The sequence below is a fragment of the Microtus oregoni genome, unplaced genomic scaffold, assembly GCF_018167655.1.
Source record: "Microtus oregoni isolate MIOR12 unplaced genomic scaffold, Mior012 000027F_ref0000203, whole genome shotgun sequence".
NCBI classification, from domain to species: domain Eukaryota; kingdom Metazoa; phylum Chordata; class Mammalia; order Rodentia; family Cricetidae; genus Microtus; species Microtus oregoni.
In genome coordinates, this window is record NW_024543086.1 from 391,589 (window position 1) to 412,121 (window position 20,533).

At 45.7% G+C, this 20,533-nt stretch overlaps 2 protein-coding genes across 5 annotated transcripts; one reads left to right on the top strand and one right to left on the bottom strand.

Moving 5' to 3' along the window:
- Positions 1 to 938: 938 nt before the first annotated feature.
- LOC121463867 (T-cell-specific guanine nucleotide triphosphate-binding protein 2-like) lies at positions 939 to 5,386 on the bottom strand. The gene is made up of 2 exons (XM_041676401.1): positions 5,196 to 5,386; positions 939 to 3,306 (listed from the first exon to the last, which is right to left on the bottom strand). The coding sequence occupies exon 2, from the start codon at positions 3,285 to 3,287 to the stop codon at positions 2,043 to 2,045; it is 1,245 nt and encodes a 414-aa protein (XP_041532335.1). The 5' UTR covers positions 3,288 to 3,306; positions 5,196 to 5,386; the 3' UTR covers positions 939 to 2,042.
- A 4,572-nt stretch (positions 5,387 to 9,958) lies between these two features.
- Positions 9,959 to 17,983, top strand: LOC121463868 (T-cell-specific guanine nucleotide triphosphate-binding protein 2-like). Of its 4 annotated transcripts, XM_041676402.1 has the most exons (4): positions 9,959 to 9,971; positions 10,053 to 10,214; positions 11,359 to 11,468; positions 16,500 to 17,983. In XM_041676402.1, exon 4 carries the CDS (start codon positions 16,504 to 16,506, stop codon positions 17,746 to 17,748), a length of 1,245 nt encoding a protein of 414 aa, XP_041532336.1. In that variant the 5' UTR covers positions 9,959 to 9,971; positions 10,053 to 10,214; positions 11,359 to 11,468; positions 16,500 to 16,503; the 3' UTR covers positions 17,749 to 17,983. The 4 variants fall into 4 exon arrangements, 3 of the variants coding, with proteins under 3 accessions (XP_041532336.1, XP_041532337.1, XP_041532338.1); XM_041676403.1 differs by lacking the exon at positions 11,359 to 11,468; XM_041676404.1 differs by lacking the exon at positions 9,959 to 9,971 and having other exon boundaries at positions 10,187 to 10,214; positions 11,359 to 11,460.
- Positions 17,984 to 20,533: the final 2,550 nt, after the last annotated feature.

The window sequence follows — 20,533 nt, forward strand, 5'->3', positions numbered from 1 at the left end:
AGATTCAGAAGAAAGGATGGGTCCTAGTCAAGGTTCTGCTATACTTAACACCAAAACTTCAGCCTCCAGCTGAGCCCCAGACCCCTCTCCTCACGTTTGAACCTTAAGTCATGAAGGAAAGACTCTGGCATTTGAGAAGACACTTCATCCAAAAAAGCAAAGAAAGAAAGATAAGAAAAATCAATGAATTACATGCTTTAAAAATAAAGCAAAAACCAAAAGTAGGTAAGTCCAATACAATCTCTCCACGGTGAGACCTGAAAGTTGGGGTGTCTGTGGAGTGTCCAGATTCCCATCCAGGTGTGTCCACTCACTCATTTGGTTAACTCAACCCATCCTAGATCATCCAGGATTCTGCCTACCTCAATTATCATATTACCTACACAGCACCTTCTTCTGGTATGTATGTCTAGGAAGATCCCAAGTGTGTGAAGGCAGCTGAGCCCCAGACCCCTCTCCTCACGTCAGCTCCTGACACTCCTCTCCATGTCAGGTAGGGGTGATGCTGCCCTCCCAGTCACACAGGGGTCGCCCACACAATCCTTCCTCCCAGCCTCTCCACTGCCACCGTTGCTGCTACTTCCTATTCCATGTTTATTCCCAAAGCCGACACTTCAGTTCTCATCACTCCCTTCCGACCACTCCTAACAAGGCGTCCTTTGAAGCGACTCCAGTGTCCTCTCCACACTCTGTCCATCCCCTGACTCTGCATTCCTTAGTCTGCATCAGATTTCCACTGTTCCTGCAACTAGCCAAACCTGTTTTCATATTAGTGTGCAGTGTTCCTAGCTATAGACACACCCAGTGTTTGCCCCCCTGACCTCTTACATGTCATGTCCTTTCCTGGGTCTTCTCCTGAAAAAGACACCCCAACCCACCCTGACATAGAGCAAAGACTTCCTCCTGGACCCCACATTAGACACAAACACCCATTTTCACAAAGAGATCCTTTATTAATGGGGGGGGGAGTAAAAGTAAATGCTTTCTGACTCAGGCAGAAAAACAGCAAAAAATGACCTTGCAGATGTAATTTTTAAGAGTAGAGAAAGGGGAGCCTGTGTTAGAATGGGCTAGGATGCTGCTGTAAGGGAGATAGAGGACAAGGGAGAAGGGGAAGGGGACAAAGGGAAGGGGAAAGAGAAACTGTCCCAGAGGGACAAAGGACTGTCTCAGGATAGAGAAGAGACAGATGTGGCACATAGGCAAATGGTGGTTTCTAAAAGTGAAACGGGAAACCCTGTGTTACAACGAGGTGTTTAATTTTAATTGGGCATGTTAATTAGGCGAGTCAAAGCTGGCTCTTGATTGTTGGACTTCTCAATACTGTGCTACCTGGACCCTGGTAGACAGCCTTGGGAGGAGAAAGTGAACGAATAAAGGAACAGGCCTTGGTGGCTAACTTTAGGAATGTAATCTAATGACTTTTAGCAAGTCAGAGGGAATGGGAGAGAAGGAGAATGTCTGTCAGAGCCACACGCTTGAGTGGGCTAGTGTCCCTTCATCTCCTATGTCACTGCTTTATCTTGTCACCACCTCCTGGCCATGCTGCATTTTCCCATTGCGAACATTTTGCAATGTCGTTGGTGGTATTCTCATACTGGTGAGCATCCTTCTGCTGGAGAGCAGGGCGTCGAGATGACAACTGAGAAAGAACTGGGAAGTGGTAATACACACTCCTCATCTTGTTATTACAAACTGCTTTTTGTTTTGTTTTGTGAGCTTTCTTTTTGCTTTTGTTCTCTTTTTTTGTATAAATGGGTCAGAAACAGATTCTGTCTTAGTACAGAGAATAATTAAAAGCAGGTGATGTGTTACTGCTGGAGATCAAACATAATAAACCATGGACCGAGAAAAGAGGCTACGGTCACAAAACAACTCACGCACGACAGTGATTTCCAAGGGATAACAATGGACTTCCTTCACTGGACAAACATCTTAGGGAAGAGCCGGCCTGGGAGTTTGGAGGAAGGACACCCCCATTCCCAGCTTGGACACACAAGTCCTGAAATTCATGTACTGTTTAGCTAGGCCATATTTCCTGTTCATATCATTTTCAAGAGACACTTAGCATCATTAGCCACTGTGTCAAGGAATTTTAACCGTAGAATGTAGACTTTCAAACCCTGGAAGACAGAAGACCCAAGACCTCCTTCCACGGCAGAAAAAGACTCAGCACATTTCATGACTTTTGCTGCTATGCTGTCGTCCTTTACAAGGGACCAGAAATCCAAGCACTTGAGGGACCCCCTGATGTCTTCCACAGATGTGCCCAGCTGTGCAGCAATCTCTTCAACCGATTTGTCATCCAAGCCAAAATACGATCGATAATCCTTCAAGCACTGTTCCTGTTCAGGCAAATCGAAGCCACTCAAGAAGGGCATGAAGGGGATGAAAGACAGAGCTGATGACTTCAGGGCCTCCAGCCAGATCTTCTCCTTGAGAAAATTCCTCTTTATCTCAATGGAAGCATCAGAGATATTGGGCAACAGCAGAGCGAACGTATGGCGCTTGTGCCCGGGGAGTTCCATCAGTAAAGTTTCCTCCAGCTTTGGGAAATCAAAGTCAGCCAGATCAAAGTTGGAGATCAAGAAGATGCGTGGTTCAGACACTCCAATGTCGCTGAGATTAGCCAGACAGTAGTCTCGGATCTGCTGGAGGACCCTCTCCTTTTTGAAGGTTGTAGGTTTGGTTTTCTCTTCATTATATAAGTCACTGTCCACTTTGGTTCTAACAAAGTAGAATTTCTTCCCCACGTCCTTGATTTTCTGGGCCAGGAGAGCATCGTTGACGCTGAACCGAGAGGAAGAAATGATGATGAAGAAGTCATAGCTAGCAAATTCCACTTTTTCTAGATAAGTTTCTGGAAGGAACTTGGGAGTCCCAGTCCCAGGCAGGTCCCAGAAGGTCACTTGGGGATATTTCGGATGTTGATAGGGGGTTCTGTGCATCGTGGTCTCCACAGTCCCAACAGCAGCTGACTCCTCTGCTTCGTGGCTCAGCCCTCGAAGGGCATTTATGAAGCTGGACTTGCCAGCCCCAGACTCCCCAATGACAGCGATCGCCAAGGAAGCCTTTTCTGCGGCAGCCAGTACTTCCTGAATCTGGCCTACCAAATCACTCAGTTTTCCCTCCTGGAGGGCCTTTTGAATACAGCCAACAGTTTCTGGAGAGAGCATGCCTCCTACCTTACTGGTTAATGCAGAGTAATGAGGCAGGAATTCCACGGCCAGTTTTTGGAAATTCTTTCCAGAAGCATTCTTCAGGAAGGCTGAGATGAACTCATCCATGACCACTGCCGCAGAAGATCTGGGAGAAAGGAGAAAGACCAGAGAGGTCAGGAGAGTGGAGTGGCAACACAGACACCCACCCACCCAAGACACACTGGTCCTGGGGGCCACTCCCCTCCTCTCAGACTGATCCCCGTCACTGTGACTCCTTTATATTCCTGGCCGGTTTAGTTGTCACCCCTGGAGAAGGAACACCTATGTTCTGCCTTGTTGGTTTCTGTGTCTCAGATTCAGGAGAGGGTAGCCATCTTTACAGTGTCAGAAACATGATCCTGAAGATGTCCACATCATAACTCCCAGAATCTGTGACTATGTAATTTATACAGCTAAAGCGAGTTGGCCATTGTAATTGGCAGTTTTCAGATGGGAGTCAATACTTTTTTTGTTACCGTGAAGGTTTTAATAAGGCTTAGAATATTTAAATAGTCACCTTCTCAGCTGTCTTTAAACAAACATCAGCTTTGGCTAAGTACTGTGGTAAGTGCATAGGGCCACTCACTCTCAGCAGACCGTTCTGGGAGACAGCAGTTTGTGAGCAGCATCTAACAGTGCTAGATGACAGTGAGTGTCATCTAACAGATGACAAACAGTGCAGCCTCCGCACCTTATTTCTAAAACCCAAGCACATGCCTTCTCTACAAAATGTATATGGACTCAGTTGACTGTTTTATAGGTTTCTAGATTATCTAGATCCGAAACAATGTAGGAAAATACATTAAGAATGGATCTTGTTTACAGAAAATTTTAATATAAAATTTCTTTACTGTAAACCTATTTTAGTGCATACTTAAGTAATGTTTTAAAACGAAACAATGACACAATTGCCATAGCACACATGCTGTCATTGAAAAAATACAACCATTTTAGTGGTAATGAAAATTAAAACAAGGTAGGAAGAGATGGGTCAGTGGGTGAAAACAAACACATGTCGTGCAAGCCTGGCCACCTTTAATCTCTGGAGCCCACATAAAAGGTCAGATATGATGATTCACTCGGTAACCTCTGCACTCAGATAAGAGCCACAGAAGGGAGCATGAAGGTCACGGGCCAGCTACCTAGAGTACACAGCGCAGCCACAGAAACAAGAGCAGCCCAGTCCACATAAGGGAGAAAACAAGTCTGTTGCCCCAAAATTGTTCTCTGACCACTACAGATGTGCCATAGCACTTGTGTGACCACACACACACACAAAGAAATACACACACATACATTATTTTAACCAAAGATATAAAAAGTAAAAGGGCTGGGAATGTAGCCGTAGGGCTCTTTCCTAGTGTGTGGGAAGCCCAAGGTTCAATCCCAGCACAAAGAAGGAGGAGGACACAAAGAGAAAGAATGGGAGGACAAAAGCCAGAAGGAGGAAGAGCAGGGAGAAAGAGCAGGAACAGGAAGAAGAATTGTTTTATCTCTGATTACTAATGATAAAAAGGTGAAAGCTAGAACGAGCGAGGTCTGTGAGCATCTTAAACAACAGACACGTTTGCTCTCAGGTGTGTTCTGTGAATGTGAAAATGGAAAGGACGTTCTCTTGCAGAGCAGGGTGGGCATCGTCAGACTTCAGCAAACAGGAGCAGATGTTGACACATTACATAGAGTTTTGCTAACTATGGAAACCTCACAGAGTTGTGACAATAGCTGCCTGGCAGTGGAACACTAGACTCAGAACAGGCAGCCGTTTCACAGTAAGAACTTCATGGATTCCGGGAGAGTCACCCATAACTATTCTGCTCGGTCCAAAGTTTTCCACAACTCCATAGCACCACCAGCACCAAACAGCAGCTCCAAACCCACGACTCCCTTCTGGATAAAGATGATGACATGACTTGTTGCTTAGCCAAGCCAGCTCTGCCCTCAGCCCACAGAGCTGACACCCAGGTCACCACCGAGGCAAAGGCTTTTCTCACTCACCAGCTCCAAAGAGTTTCTGCTGTAAATAACCAGGGCCAAAGTTTCCACGAAAATAGAAAGCACTGAGTCTGCTGCTCGCTGCAGCCCACAGCACAGTCGCCAAAAGCTGCACAGAGCTGCCCTTCTTGAGGGAAGTATCAAGGAGAGCAGAGGTGGGAGGGGGAGACTCTGTGGAGTCTGGAGCAATGAGCCCAGTGTACAGAGAGGAGGGTTCTACAGCTGTCTCTGTCGATAGGCGGAGCTGGCTGGAGGGTAGGCATTTGCAGGAAATAGAAGTGAAACTTAACCTCCCTATGTGCATTCTGGCAGCATAAACAGTTCCGGGAAAGAGAAAATGGATAGTTTATGACTTCAAGATGGAAAGAAAGCTGGACTATTCTGGGTCAGGAAGGCGGTTCCCTAGAGTCATGTGAGGGGGTCCCTTGGCCAAGACACCTGAGGAATGAACTCTCTGAAGCCAAGGGAGTCCTGGGGACAAGGATGAACGCTGGGAAGGTTCCAAAAACACCAGTAAATGAGGGAAACACGTTGCCCTGCCTCATTGTCTGTCTTTTCAGGAGCGCTATGACTGACTACCCTCACTTCAACCCAAGGGCACACATGAGCGCGGGGTCTTACAGAGTCCAGAGCCATCAAGACAACTCAAGATCAGGGATCAGATCACACAATGAAAGAATGGGGTGTTTCTGGGGAGCTCATAGTACTACATGAGGTGGAACTTTGAGGAGTCTGGGTACACCCTTTGATCCTTCTTCAGTGAGTAGGAAGGCCATGAGGAGCAGAGGGGATGGTAGAACTTGAAGAAAATACAAGGGTCCAGCTGCTGGGCTGTGGGGAACCTGCGTGGGCTCCCTGGATATTGGAGGCTTGTAGATGTAGAGATTGCTGATGGAGGAGGGGAGAGAGCATAAGAAGTTCCTCATCCTCACCAGCCCTCCCCTGGTGCTGTGAGCATATCTTTTCACAACTACAGCCACAAGCCTCTTGTCGCCTGGGTTCATTCTCTAGGTCTTAGATAGGACAGTGTGTTCTTCTAAGTTGCCTAGACCTTGCTGATAATCCAGCCAAGCAGACAAACACTCCCACTGGTGGAATAGTGGCAAGACTGCCTATGGGGGTAACCAACAGCTCTCCGTTGGATTGGAGGCCTGTTCCGCAGAAGGAATTTACATCTGGTACTGAAAAAATGGTTTTTTAAAAGTAAAAAAAGAAGAAGAAGAAGCCTGGTGGTGGTGGCACATGCCTTTAATCCCAGCACTTGGGAGGCAGAGGCAGGCAGATCTCTGTGAGTTTGAGGCCAGCCTGGTCTACAGGAGCTAGTTCCAGGACAGGCTCCAAAGCCACAGAGAAACCCTGTCTCAAAAAACTGAAAAGAAGAAGGAGGAGGAGGAGGTTAGAGAGCTCATTGGTCCAAAGGGAGGACCTACTATTTTCCTAAGCAGCCAAACTGCCTTCTAAATATCTATATTCGTATTTTCAGATGTGTGCCGCCCTCAGCCTTAGGCAAAGGATCTTCTTATTCTAGTGGGTGTTAGTAACTGCAGAGATTCTTACTCTTCAAAGTGCTAGGAAAAAGTGATTAGGAAGGTCTGCTGTAGATGGAGCACCTACATTGATCATCCCTTGATCTTTAAGGCTCAGGGAAGATCACAGAAGGGCTGCAAGAAAACCTCTAAGAGCTGGAGGATAAGGAGGAGGAGTGAAAAATGTCCCCTGGACCTGGGACGGCTGTTGCACCTATGAGCTCACGGTCGCCGTGGTTACTCTATTAAGACCCACACAAGATCTACTCAGGTAAAAATGTCAGAATATTAACTAATATCATTGATGAAAATAGCTGCAAAAATCTTCAGTTGAAAAAAAAATGAGTACAGAAGGCCCAAGCTGACGGTAAGAAATCCACGCCTCCCTGATGCAATTCTCAGGTGGGTTCTAGCCACCCCCAGGTTCAGTCAGGGCCCTCAAGGTCCGGGCTGGCAGAAGACATCCACCACCCACCTAGTGTCATGTGCACTGGCCAAGTGGGTCCCATTATGATGAGCAAATTTGTGGTAGAGAAATGGGAAGGAAAGAGAAGCAGAATGGTTCAGGTCTGTGGAAAGAGGCAGAGAATGGAAGAAATGAAGGCGGTGAGGAGTAGGCTGATATGGGAGGCATGCTTGCCTCCTGGGGCCAGAATGACATCAGAGCCCAGGCTGATGCCAAAGGCCATGTCTGGGTCCATGGTACTACCACAGCCAGAGTCTGTGTGGGCATCCACGGTCCATGTTGCCACCAAGGACCACAGGATGCCCCGTGCCTGGGCTGCCACCTGTGGCCATGGAGGTGTCCAAGCGCTGTATCACTGCTGGATCCATGCTGGTTAGGTGGCCTGTGTTACCAACCAGGGCCCTGGTGTTGTCCAGGCTTGGGCTGCTGCCAAGGGCTATGACTGGGTCCGAGGCCCAGCTACAACCAGGGTCTGTGTTGACATCGTGACCTGTGTAACCTCAGAGGGCCATAGGACCAGGCTGGCATGATGAAAATAGAGGGTCATGCTAAGACGACCCTACCCTTCACTGACCCTGGGGAAACTACCCCTACCTCTCAATGAACACTACAGCAATAGAGCTGATCCCAGCCCTTGCTGGAGAGCTGGCCCCTGTACTCAGGAAGGGTGGTCCCACCCCTCATCACAGGCGAGGGAGAGCTGACCCTGATGGCTTGGGCATTGGGGAGCTGGCTGTGCCCCCTCACCTGAAGCAGGCAACTCCAGTGACTCAGACTGACCAGGTCAGTTACCACGTAGGCCCATAGCCAGACCTTCGGTTGACCCATGCTAACATCTGCCCCATCTAGGACCTGCAGGAGTTCGGGAAAAGACTGGCCCTGTGAAATGATACCCACAGGATCTCCACAATTAGAAGTAGTCACAGGATATCCCAGAGGAGTTTCTGGGGATGCAGTGAGGACCCAGTGATGATGGTGTACCAGAAACCAGAGGCCTTGGACCAGAACAGTGAGTTAATGCACTGAACAACAAGTGAAGCTGATTGGACAAAAGGGTGTGCTCTGTGACACACTGCTCCCGATGCCATCAGAACAAATGAAGAAGAGTTGGAGAGCTGGCAAAGAAGGAAAAGCAAAGAGGGATTTTTTTTTTTTTTGGTTCGCTGTCTGCTCAGCTGACTCCAGGCTGTTAGGAGACTGTGGTCTCCCCCATCACCTGCATCAGACACACTTCCACACTGAGACACATGGTGCAGGGCCAAGGTTCTGACCAGGCATCCTTCATCACTCCTATGTTTTCTTGTTTGAAGACGGCCGATAGGTCAGATTACAGCAAACAAGCAAGTAGACACAGAGAGCAAACACAGCAGGCAAGGTCTCAGTGAACAATGCCACCATGATGGTCTGTAGACATCTCACAGCCAGGACTTGCTGGGTTTGAAGTATGATGGTGAACATTGTGTTTAGAGGATCAATTTACCATTTTAAGCATGTAAAAATAAAATTGTTCTTAGCTTGTATAAACCATGAGGAAGTTGCTCCTGCCTTGAATGTGCCCTATCAGCTAGACCCAGACAGAACACTTCCTGAAACAGTTAGGCTATGAAAAGTTTCTGCACCTCAACAAGCCCCTCCGCCAAGGCAATAATCCATATCAGACCAAATCAAACCAAATTAGAGAAAGCCCAGGTTTAATGCATAACAACACTCCCAGATGACTTTCCAGCACCCCAGAGAGGAGCTGGGGAAGGAAGACCAGAAAACCACGTGTTTGTTCTCTGGGGACAGTTTAAATACCCTTTGGGTGTGGTCTTGAGTATCTCTCAGGAGGCGCCATCATATGGCAGGCTTTCTTAGGGGTGGAGTCTGAACTGAGTCAACTCCCAGGGGAGAGGGCTTGGGATGGTACTATTCCCCAAACATTCCAGACTCTTTAGATACATGGATGCCAGGGGCTGGGGTGAAGCCTTAACCCAAACATTCCAGACTCTTGGGGTATATGAATGCCAGGGACTTGGGTGAGGCGCTAACCCAAACAGGATATTCTTGGGGAAAAAGAAAGGAAGGAAGGAGAGAAAGAGAAAGAAAGAGAGACAGAGAGAGAGAACGTCGAACGTTGGACATTTCACTTCCTCTTCTGTTCCTACAAGGTAATGGTTGGAGAATAAACAGGCTAACTGCTAAGTTCTGCTTTTGTAGGAAACACTTGTTTGGACGGCTGAAGCATCTGCAGGATAACTGTTACAAGATAAAAGATTTGTTCACACCCAGACAGGAATATGTGTTATTTGACTCCTCAAATTAAAACTTTGAAGGTTTTTTTCCTTTATACTCCACTGACTAACAATAACCAGAGCATTACCTAGAGAACACCCGGGTTTGCTCCTGGCTGGTGTCTTTTTAATTAAAGGTCTATAATTCATTAAAACCTAGACTGAAGTCAGGCTCGTAAATTTCTAACGGACCTGGGACCCCCAGCAGAAGGGTAGCTTGCCCAGGGCTAGATGCCCACACCTGAGTTAGCAGTCTCCAATGGGGAATCCAGAGGGTCAGACCCAGATTCTCTACCATGAACTGTGCCCTCGTGGGCACGCCACAGACTTAGTAAGACAGACTAAAACAGCTTGACCCGTCTGAGACCTTCTCTAAAGGACCTCCTAAGTGTTTCATGCAAACCAGCCATTTCTAGGAATAGAAACTGAAAGCAACTCTGAGTGCAGCCCCATTGCTGGGGGTGGTTTGTATGAAGAGAGCTCTTGTCCAGTCCGGAAACTGTACACAGCAAGGGTGGGTGGAGACCAGAAATGATGAAGTAACTTGGGGAAGACCTGGCTGCCCATCACAAGTGCCCCATCTTTCTCTTTGCAGTTCTCCCTAGGACTCAAACTCCAGCACTCAACGCTTTTTTTCCTGAGTCTGAATTCCAGTTCTAGATCATTCTGAGGGAACTGTCCTTGCTGCAGTGCACAACAGACCTCTCCTAAGAGGAGAGCTTTCCCAGAGGCTCAGATCAAGGTCACCACTGCTGAGGTGAGTGAAGGGTTCTAACTTCAGCTTGCCCAATAGCCCTACATGTGTGATAACATGAGGAGGGGAGCACTGATTCCGGGGCAGGGGGGCTTGGGGATTTCACTCAGGGAGCAGGCACAGTAGCATCCTTCTGTGCCATCTTCTGTGCCAAAAGCATCCCAAAGCAGAGAAGCAGCAGCCCTTCCTTCTCCCTGCTTGTGTGGACCTAGCTGGTCTTCTGAAGTAGTCAAGCTTGAAGGAAGACAGCAAGCTGGGATACCCAGATGCTCTTGGAGTCTCTGTGGTACCCCATGGAGATAAAATCCCAGATGAGAAACAGCCATCCACAGTGTCTGGCAGAGCTGTTGACCCCCTGGCTTTCAGGAATCTGCTGCTGTCAGTCAGTTGTTATTCTGATGGCTCCACCTTTACACTTCCTGCTAGTTCTCTGCCAGTTTGCAGAACATTTGGCCCTGAATTTTCACAGTTTAACTGTAACTTCAGGAGTTTCTTTTTCTGCCCTGTATATCTGGTGTTCTACAATCCTCGTGTATCTGTCTGGATGTGCGTTTCTCTCCTTAAACTTGGGGACATTCTTGCTATGGTTGGTTGAGAATATTTTCTGCGCTGTTGGAATGGATTTCTCCTTCTATGCAAATACATTTCATGGTGTTCAAAAGGTCACACATGGTTTGTTCATAGATTTTTCAATTTTTGTGGTCTTCCCTGACCAAATCCTCCAATTCCTCTACATTGTCCTCAGCTCCTGACATTCCCCCCTCCATATGATCGGCTCTGATGCTGAGTCTTTGCTCTGAGCATTTGCTTTAATGTATTTTTCATCTCCAGTCATTTAAATCAAGGCTTTGATCAGTATTTCTCATTATTGAATTCCATTTCCATGCTCTGTGTTGACCTCTCTTTCATTCAGCTAATTGTTTGAGTCCCCATTTTTTTGGTCACATTTACATCATCCTTTTGAATTCTTCATTTGGAACTTTATCTAAGTCATTCTCATGAAGGCTGTAGTTCTGGGGTTTGTGATTTTTAGAGCAGACAAATTGTCTTGGTTTTTCATATAGTCAAGCTTTCTGTTTGAATTTGATTAGATCAGTGGTTGGATTTTCTTTTGTATTTATTTACCTTTTTACTTATTTTATAATAGGAAGCATTTGGTGGGCTTTGAAGACTCTGAGACATGGGATGGTCAACAGGGGTCAGGTGAACTTGGATGTCTAAGACTCAAAAGGGGGTCTGACCTCCCTGGGTGAGTAGGTGGGTAGACAGCTGGCAACTCTGACAGGCCAGGCAGTGGGTGGGCAAGATGCCTGCAGGCAGTGATGCTGGGAAACCTGAAATCTCTGAGGCACAGGAAATCACCTCAAGGGTGGGTAGTGGGTACACAGGGAGGTTGGCAGCTACCAGCACTCATGAAGCAGGAAATAGGTCGGGTGAGCTCTAATCAGTGATTTGGAGACAATATCCTACAGTATGTGATCAGTTTTAGAGAAGGTTCCATGAGGTCCTTAGAAGAAGGTATATTCTTTTGTGTTTGGGTGGAATGTTCTATAGATATCTGTTAAGTCCATTTGATTCATTGCATTTGTTAATTCTCTTATTTCTCTATTAAATTTCTATCTGGTTGACCTGTTCATTGGCGAGAAAGGAGTGTTGAAATCTCCTACTATTAGTGTGTGGGGTTCGATGTGCAATTTAAGCTTTAGTAACGTTTCTTTTATATATGTGGATGCTCTTGTATTAGGGGCATAGATATTCAGGATTGAGACTTCATCTTGATGAATTGTTCCTGTTATGAGTATAAAGTGTCCTTTTTCATCTCTTCTGATTGATTTTAGTTTGAGATCAATTTTGTCAGATATTAGGATAGCCACACTTGCTTGTTTCTTAGGTCCATTTGATTGGAAAACCTTTTCCTAACCCTTTACTCTGAGTTAGTGTGTGTCTTTGAGGTTGAGGTGTGTTTCTTGTACACAGCAGAAGGCTGGATCCTGTTTTCATATCCATTTTCTTAGCCTGTGTCTTTTTATGGGTGAATTGAGTCCATTGATATTAAGCAATATTAATGACCAGTAGTTGTCCACTCCAGTTATCTTGCGGTAGTAGTGTTTATGTGTTTCCCTTCTTTGGGTTATCCTGGTGGAGGGTTATCAGATGTCTGTGTTATTGTGGGTGTAGTTGGCTTCCTTGGGTTGAGGTTTTCCTTTTAGTACTTTCTGTAAGGCTGGGTTTGTGGATTGTTTAAATCTGTTTTTGTCATGGAATATCTTGTTTTCTCCATCAATGGTGAAAGAAAGCTTTGCTGGGTATAGTAGTCTGGGCTTGCATCCATGGTCTCTTAGTGTCTGCAGTACATCTATCCAGGGCCTCTGGCTTTCATGGTTTCCATTGAGAAGTTAAGTGTAATTCTGATAAGTTTACCTTTATATGTTATTTGACCTTTTTCCTTTGCAGCTCTTAATATTCTTTCTTTATTCTTTATGTTTTGTGTTTTGATTATTATATGATGAGGGGATTTTTTTGTTGTTGTTTCAGTCTATTTGGTGTCCTGTAAGCTTCTTTTTTTTTCCTTAACAAGAATAATATTTTTCCAAGTTTAAAAACTGATCCCACAAGAGAAAACTGACTTTTGCTTTCCTGTGTTAAAATACCTCTTTACCCACACTAAACTTCATAGTGATAGAATTTCTTAACCCTTTCTCTCTATTAACACCATTAATGAAATAGGTTTATTGATGTGAAATCCTCAGCTGTACTTCTAAACTCAAGACTCTCAGTCCTGGTGGCTCATTAGAATCCTCCAAGGACCTTTATCAAAATACCTATTACAGGATCTACCTCAACCCAATTAAATGAAAATCACTCAGGGGAATGTAGGCATCTAATTTTTTTCCCATGATATTTATTGGGCTCTACATTTTTCTCTGCTCCCCTTCCTGCCTCTCCCCCTCCCCTCTTCAATACTTCCCCAAGGTCCCCATGCTCCCAATTTACTCAGGAGAGCTTGTCTTTTTATACTTTCTACTTCTCATGTAGATTATATCTATGTGAATCTCTCTTAGTGTCCATATTGTTGCCTAAGTTCTCTGGGATTGTGGTTTGTAGGCTGGCTTTCTTTGGTTTATGTTTAAAAACCACCTATGAGTGAGTACATGTGATAATTGTCTTTCTGTTTAGGTTACCTCACTCAAAATAATGTTTTCTAGCTCCAATCATTTTCCTGCAAAATTCAAGCTGTTGTTATTTTTTTTTCTGCTGTGTAGTACTTCATTGTGTAAATGTACCACATTTTTTTTTATCCATTCTTCAATCGAGGGGCAATTAGGTTGTTTCCAGGTTCTGGATATGACAAAGAAAGTTGCTGTTAACATCGTTGAGCACATGTCCTTGTGGCACAATTGAGCATCCTTTGGATATATACACAAAAGTGGTATTATTGGGTCTTGAGGAAGGTTGTTTCCTAATTTTCTGATAAATTGCCACACTGACATCCAAAGGGGTTATACCAGCTTGCATTCCCATCAGCAATGCAGAAGTGTTCCCTTCTCCCCCACAACCTCTCCAGCATAAGTTGTCATCAGTGTGTTTGATCTTGGCCATTCTTGCAGGTGTTGTTGTTTTGATTTGCATTTCTCTGATGGCTAAGGATGTTGAACATTTTCTTAAGTATCTTTCAGCCATTTTAGATTCCTCTGCCTAGAGTTCTCTGTTTAGGTCTGTACTCCATTTTTTGGTGTCTAATTTCTTGAGTTCTTTGTATATTTTGGAGATCAAACCTCTGTCTTATGTGGGGTTAGTGAAGATATTTTCCCATTCTGTATGTAGGCTGTCGTTTTGTCTTGTTGACTGTGTCCTTTGCTTTACAGAAGCTTTTTAGTTTCAGGAGTTCCCATTTATTAATTGTTTCTCTCAGTGTCTGTGGTGCTGGCGTTCTATTTAGGAAGTGGTCTCCTGTGCCAATGCATTCAAGTGCACTTCTTACTTTCTCTTCTATAAGGTTCAGTGTGCCTGGCTTTATGTTGAGGTCTTTGATCCATTTGGACTTGAGTTTGTGCATGGTAATAAATATGGGAGTATTTTCATTTTTCTATATGTTGATATCCAGTTATGCCAGCACCACTTGTTAAATATGCTTTCTTTTTTCTATTTGATATTTTTGCATCTTTATCAAATATTAGGTGTTTGAAGATGTGTAGATTGATATTTTGTTTTCTGTTCGGTTCCATTGGTCCTCCTGTCTGTTCTTATGCCAATACCAAGCTATTGTCAGTGCTGTAGCTCTGTAGTAGAGTTTGAAATCAGGGATTGTGATGCCTCCACAAGTTCTTTCATTGCCCAGGATTGTTTTGGCTATCCTGGGTTTTTTTTTGCTTTTCCAAATGAAGTTGAGTACTGTTCTTTCCAGGTCTTTGAGGAATTTTGCTGAAATTTTGATGGGCACCTGTAAGCTTCTTATACCTTAATAGGGATATCCTTCTTTAGTTTGGGAAATTTTCTTCTATGATTTTGTTGAGTATATTTTCTGTGCCTTTGAGCTGGAGTTGTTCTTCTTCTTCTACCCTTATTAATCTCAGGTTTGCTCTTTTCATAGTGTCCCAGATTTCCTGAATGTTTTGTGTTAAGAATTTGTTGGATTTAACGTTTTCTTTGACCAATGAATCTATTTCCTCTATAGTATCTTCAGTGCCTGAGATTCTTTCTTCTATCTCTTGTATTCTGATGGTTATATTTGTCTCTGTAGTTCCTGTTTGCTTACCCATATTTTCCATATCCAGAATTCCCTTGGTTTGTGTTTTCTTTATTACCTGTAGTAATGAGGAGCAGCAGGTCACTTTCCCGCCTCCCAGCTCCCGGCTAGTTTATACCCGAAATAATTACATGGAAACTGCATTCATTTAAACACTGCCTGGCCCATTGGTGCTAGCCTCTTATTGGCTAACTCTCACATCTTGATTTAACCATTTCTAATAATCTGTATGTCACCACGAGCTCATGGTTTACTGGGAAAGATTCAGCATGTCTGACCTGGCAGCTTCATGGTGGGTGGCTCTTTCTGACTCTGCCTTCCTCCTCCCAGAATTCTGTTCTGTCTACTCCACCCACCTAATTTTCTGTCCAATCAAAAGGCCAAGGCAGTCTCTTTATTTAACCAATGAAAGTAACACATAGACAGAAGACCCTCCTACACCAATTACCTCTATTTCAGTCTTCAAGTCTTGAACTGTTTCCTTTTCCTGGTTGATTGCTTTTTCTTGTTTTTCTTGGGTATCTTTGAGGGATTTATTAATTTCTTCCAATTTTTTGTTGGAGGAATTCTTGCATTGGCGCCTACCCATCTCTTCCTTCAAATGAGGCTGACAGTGTCTTGGTGTCTAGGTCCAATCCTTGCTGTGGCTGTCTAAGTACTTGGGAGTTTTTCTTGGTCTGCCCTCTCTTAGGTCCCCTCATTATTAGAGCAAACTGTGTTGCAGGGTTCCATAGAGCTCTCAGGCAGGCGAACAGGTGGGTTTGGGGGTGGGGTGGGGGACAGCCCAGCTGCAGGAAAACTCCCTGCTGGCTGGCTAGAAAAAGCTGAGGGAATTGGGGAGGGGCCCCTGGGTTTTGTTCCACTAGGGAGGTCCCAGAGAGTTAGGCGTCCAACTGTCCAGCACTTATAGCTGTTGACTCACTTCCCAGGTCCCCTCAATATCGGAGCAAGCTGTTTCAGGGTTCCACAGACCTCGCAGGTGAAAAGGTGGGTTTGGGAGTGGGGTGGGTTGGGGGATAACCCAGCCACAGGAAAGCTTCCTGCTGGCTGGCTAGAAAAGCTGAGGGAATTGGGGAGAGGCCCCTGGGTTTTGTCCCACTGGGGAGGTCCCAAAGAATGGGGTGTCCGGCTGTCCACAATGTTCACATAAGGTTGAGAACTCTGCTAGAAGTGTTGCTTCTTTTAAGTCCTTTTAGGGTTGCCATCATGTATGAGTATCATTCTAATGAAAATAAAGGAATGTAAAGGAGACTTTAAACTGATAGTTAAGGCAATAGGTAAGATCACATAGTAATTGGAGTCTGAATTAGAGCAAGTAGTGCAAGGAAATTCCTAGGAGGAAGTGAAGTGTGAGAAAGAGACCTCGTTATGTCCCACTGGGGAGGTCATTAGGGGAAGCAGCAACCAAGAGAAGAGAAGAAAGCCAATGCTGGATGTGAAATGGGACAGGATCAGGGTCCTGATTTACTGAACCAGCAAACACCAAGGCTTTGCCCTGCTTTGTTAATGATTACAGTTTCTCTCCTGTCTGCTCCATTCAGCTCCATGGCTTGGGCCTCCAGCTTTGATGCATTCTTTAAGAATTTTAAGAGGGAAAGCCAAATCCTCTCTGAAGAAAACATCATCTTGATTAAATCCTACACTGAGACAAACAACCTCCAGAAAGCCCTTTCTGTAATCCACAATGCACTGAGAGACATCGAGAATGCCCCCCTGAACATCGCTGTGACAGGGGAGACAGGGACAGGGAAGTCCACATTCATCAATGCCCTGAGAGGGGTGGGGCAGGAAGACATAGGTGCAGCCCCCACCGGGGTGACAGAGACAACCTGGGAAAGAATTCCGTACCTGCACCCAAAGCTTCCCCAGGTGACACTATGGGACCTGCCTGGTATTGGATCCACTTCCTTCCCACCAGAAAACTACCTAACAGAAATGAAGTTTGGTCAATATGACTTCTTCATTATCATCTCGGCTACTCGCTTCAAAGAAAATGATGCCCAGCTAGCCAAAGCCATCACTAAGATGAAGATGAATTTCTACTTTGTCCGAACCAAGATAGATATTGACGTAGATAATGAACAGAAGAGTAAACCTAAGACTTTCAATAAGGAGAAAGTCCTGATGAAAATCCGAGGTGACTGTTCAAGGCATCTCCAGAAGGCTCTCTCCAGTGAGCCTCGAATTTTCTTAGTCTCTAACTTTGATGTGTCCGACTTTGACTTCCCAGAGCTGCAGACCACCCTACTGAGCGAGCTCCCAGCCCACAAGCGCCATGTCTTCATGCTGTCTTTGAACAGTGTTACTGAGGAAATCATTAACCTCAAGAGAGATTCCCTGAAGCAGAAAGTCTTCCTAGAAGCCCTGAAAGCTGGAGTACTTGCCACCATTCCACTTGGTGGCATGATCATGGACGACATAGAGAACCTGGATGAAACTTTCGATCTCTACAAGTCCTACTTTGGCCTGGATGATGCCTCACTGAGAAACATTGCCAAGAAATTTAACATACCTGTCAACACACTCAAGGCACGCCTTCGGTTTCCCCATTTGTTCACACAGATGAACAATGAGTCCTTAGAGGACAAACTGCGGAAATATATCCATCACATTTCCTCAGTTACTGGTGGTCCAGTTGCTGCTGGCATTTATTTCAAAAAGTCTTACTATTTGCAGAATCTCTTTATTGATGCTGCAGCAAATGATGCCATAGCTCTTCTCAACAAGGAAGATCTTTTAGAAAACAAGGTGGGACCATATATATCTAAGCCTCCCGATTACTGGGAATGATGGGAAAATGAGGCAAAACTTCCAATCAATGTTTACTTTTGGCCTTGCTTTGGACAGTGAAACATAATCTACACCTGAGAAACAAACCTTGTCTGAGGGGCACCAGGGGGCTCCTCCTTTTCCTCTTCTGGAGCCAGAAGATCACTGTGGCAAGTGTTCAAATGTGCTGGAGTAGCAGAGCCATCAGCAACATTGTACAAATGCCTGAGGAAACCTCCTTTCCATTAAAATGGTGTGTAAGGCACACATGAAAATATTGACTTGATTTGTGATTTTATGATCTAATGACTCCTGGATTTTTTACCCCTGTGAAAGTCTCCACACAGGTCTACATTCTCGTAACCAGGTCTGCTTTGTCACTTTGCTTTGTGGGCATCACTGGTGCTTAACACTGTGTAGATAAACTTATACCCTATACCTTAAGAGGTATAAGTCCCACATAGGAGTCACATCACAAGAGGGGACTGTGGCCATTAGCCATGCTCCATCCAGGAGGAGCTTGGGGAAAAAAAAACACAAAAATAAAAACAAAAAAACCAACAAAACACGAGCAAACATCTGTAGGTCCAGTCAGTGCACACAACTCAAGATAGATGTCCTATTCTTCCCCAGCCAATCCAAACAGCTGGAAATTCAAACTGGGTGAATGGCAACTGAAACTCTAATTATAAACTGTCTCTCCTTGTTATTTCACTCATTAGAAAAAACGAAAAACCCGTTTGACCTCTTTTCTCTAGTTTCCCGTGGGTACTGTTGGTACTTGCTCTCCCTTGATTGGGCCAGGATATGGAGCTGTTGACGACTGGTTTGCCCCACTACCCTCCTGACCGTTCATGTCGATTATGGATTTTCTGATAGCATGACAGAATGTGAGATGGGCCTGAAATCTCTATGAAAGGCTATCTTTATTCTTTTATTTTGTTCTATCTCATGTTATTTATCACTGATCCAGGAAGAACCGCCTTTTTTTAGACATAATTCTTCATTGATTCTTTTGGAATTTCACATCATGCATGCCAATCTGTCTCGACTTCCAGTCCCTTGGTATCTGCCCCCACCCCTACAGCGTCTCCCACAAAAGAAACACCCACCAATTAATTAAGAACAAAACAGATAAACAAGTAAAAAAAAACAAAAGAAAAAAAAAACACTTCCTTCTCCCTCTTTCCCATCTCTCTACAACCTCTTCATTTGACCTAGTGGCACTGGGAGCCATGCTGTGTCCCACAGTATAACCTTTTGTCCAATCATCCCTACCCAAAGATGACCGTTGTAATGAGTCATTGGTCCAGTGCAAGGCCTCTGGCACACCATCATCCCTGGACCCTCACAGAACCTCCTCTTGGTTGCCCTGATGTTGCCCCAAGTCTTGGAGAATCTGTGACTTTTGTTCTGCAGGACCAGTCCCCTCCCATGCTCCAGCAGACCACCATGGGATAGATGTAAAGGTTGGCCAACCCAAGGCCCAGGATCTGGGTCTGGTTGGTAGCCAAGATCCTCAGTCAGGACCGCTGGGACTTCCCCCTTCAGGAGAGGTGTGGAGCCAGGTCTCCTAGGCCCATGTAGTCAGGGCTAGCTCTCTCATGCCCATGTTGTGAGGTGGGGCAATCTCCCCCTGGGTGCAGAGGGAGCTCTCCCATGAGAAGTGGCATCAGCTCTCCTGATGCAGTGTCCAGTAAGGGGCAGGGGCAGTGAGAGGAGGGACCAGTTCAGCAAGGCCCTCAGAATTCAGCACACATGGTTCCTAGGACCCGCTGTGATAACATGAGCCATGGACATCATGGACATCAACACAGACCCCAGATGCAGCAGGAACATGGCCCACACATAGCCTTCAGCAGCAGCTCAGGCCGTATGTCACCATGGCCCCAGTGGCAGCACAAGCCACCCAGATCAGTGTGGTCCCAGTGGTGGAATGACCCTCAGACAGCAACATGATCTCAGATAGCTAACCAGACCCTGGGCATCTGCACAGACTACAATGGTAACAAGAGCCACAGACGTCTACTCAGTTCCTGGCTGTTATAGGGCCGTTGACCCAGATATAGCCCTTGGCACAGCCCCAGGCAACACCGTGAATGGGCATGGCAGCACAATCGACTCAAATTGGCATGGCACAGTGATGGCAGGGCCCTCAGACACCGATATTGCCATAGGTTGAGGCCTAGACCCTGGGCATCTGTGTGGTCTTTGGTGGCAATTTGGGTCACGGATGTCAACACAGACCCTGGCTGTGGAAGGACCATGGACTCAGACATTACCCTAGGCAGGAGTCTGGGCCCTAACACCACCATGGCCCTGGGTGACAAGCAGGCCACCCATATCAGCCTTTTCCTCACCGCCTAGTTTCCTCAGTTCTGCCTCTTCCCACATCACATGAACCATTCTGCTTCTCTTTCTCTCCCATTTCACCACCATATATGTGCTCATCATAACGGCATGTACAAGCCCGGTGCCTTCAGCAAGCCTAGACTGTGAGGACCCAGGATGGCCTGTGGGTGTTGTCAGCCTGTCTGAGCTGAGCAGCAGGCGGACCTGTGGATGCCTTCAGCCAGTCTGAACTGTGGAAGACCATCTTAGTGTGAGGCAGGGTCCTGCTTCCAAGACAGAGGATTCTGGACTGCATAAAGTCAGCAAAGGTAGTTGAACATGAATGCTTTCTTCCCCTCTCTGCTTCCTGACTGTTTGCCACAGGACCAGCTCTCTCAGGCCTCTACCGCTGTGTCCTCCCCACTGAGGACTGTGCAACCGTGAACTGAGAGCTGAGAGAAGCCCTGGCTGCCTT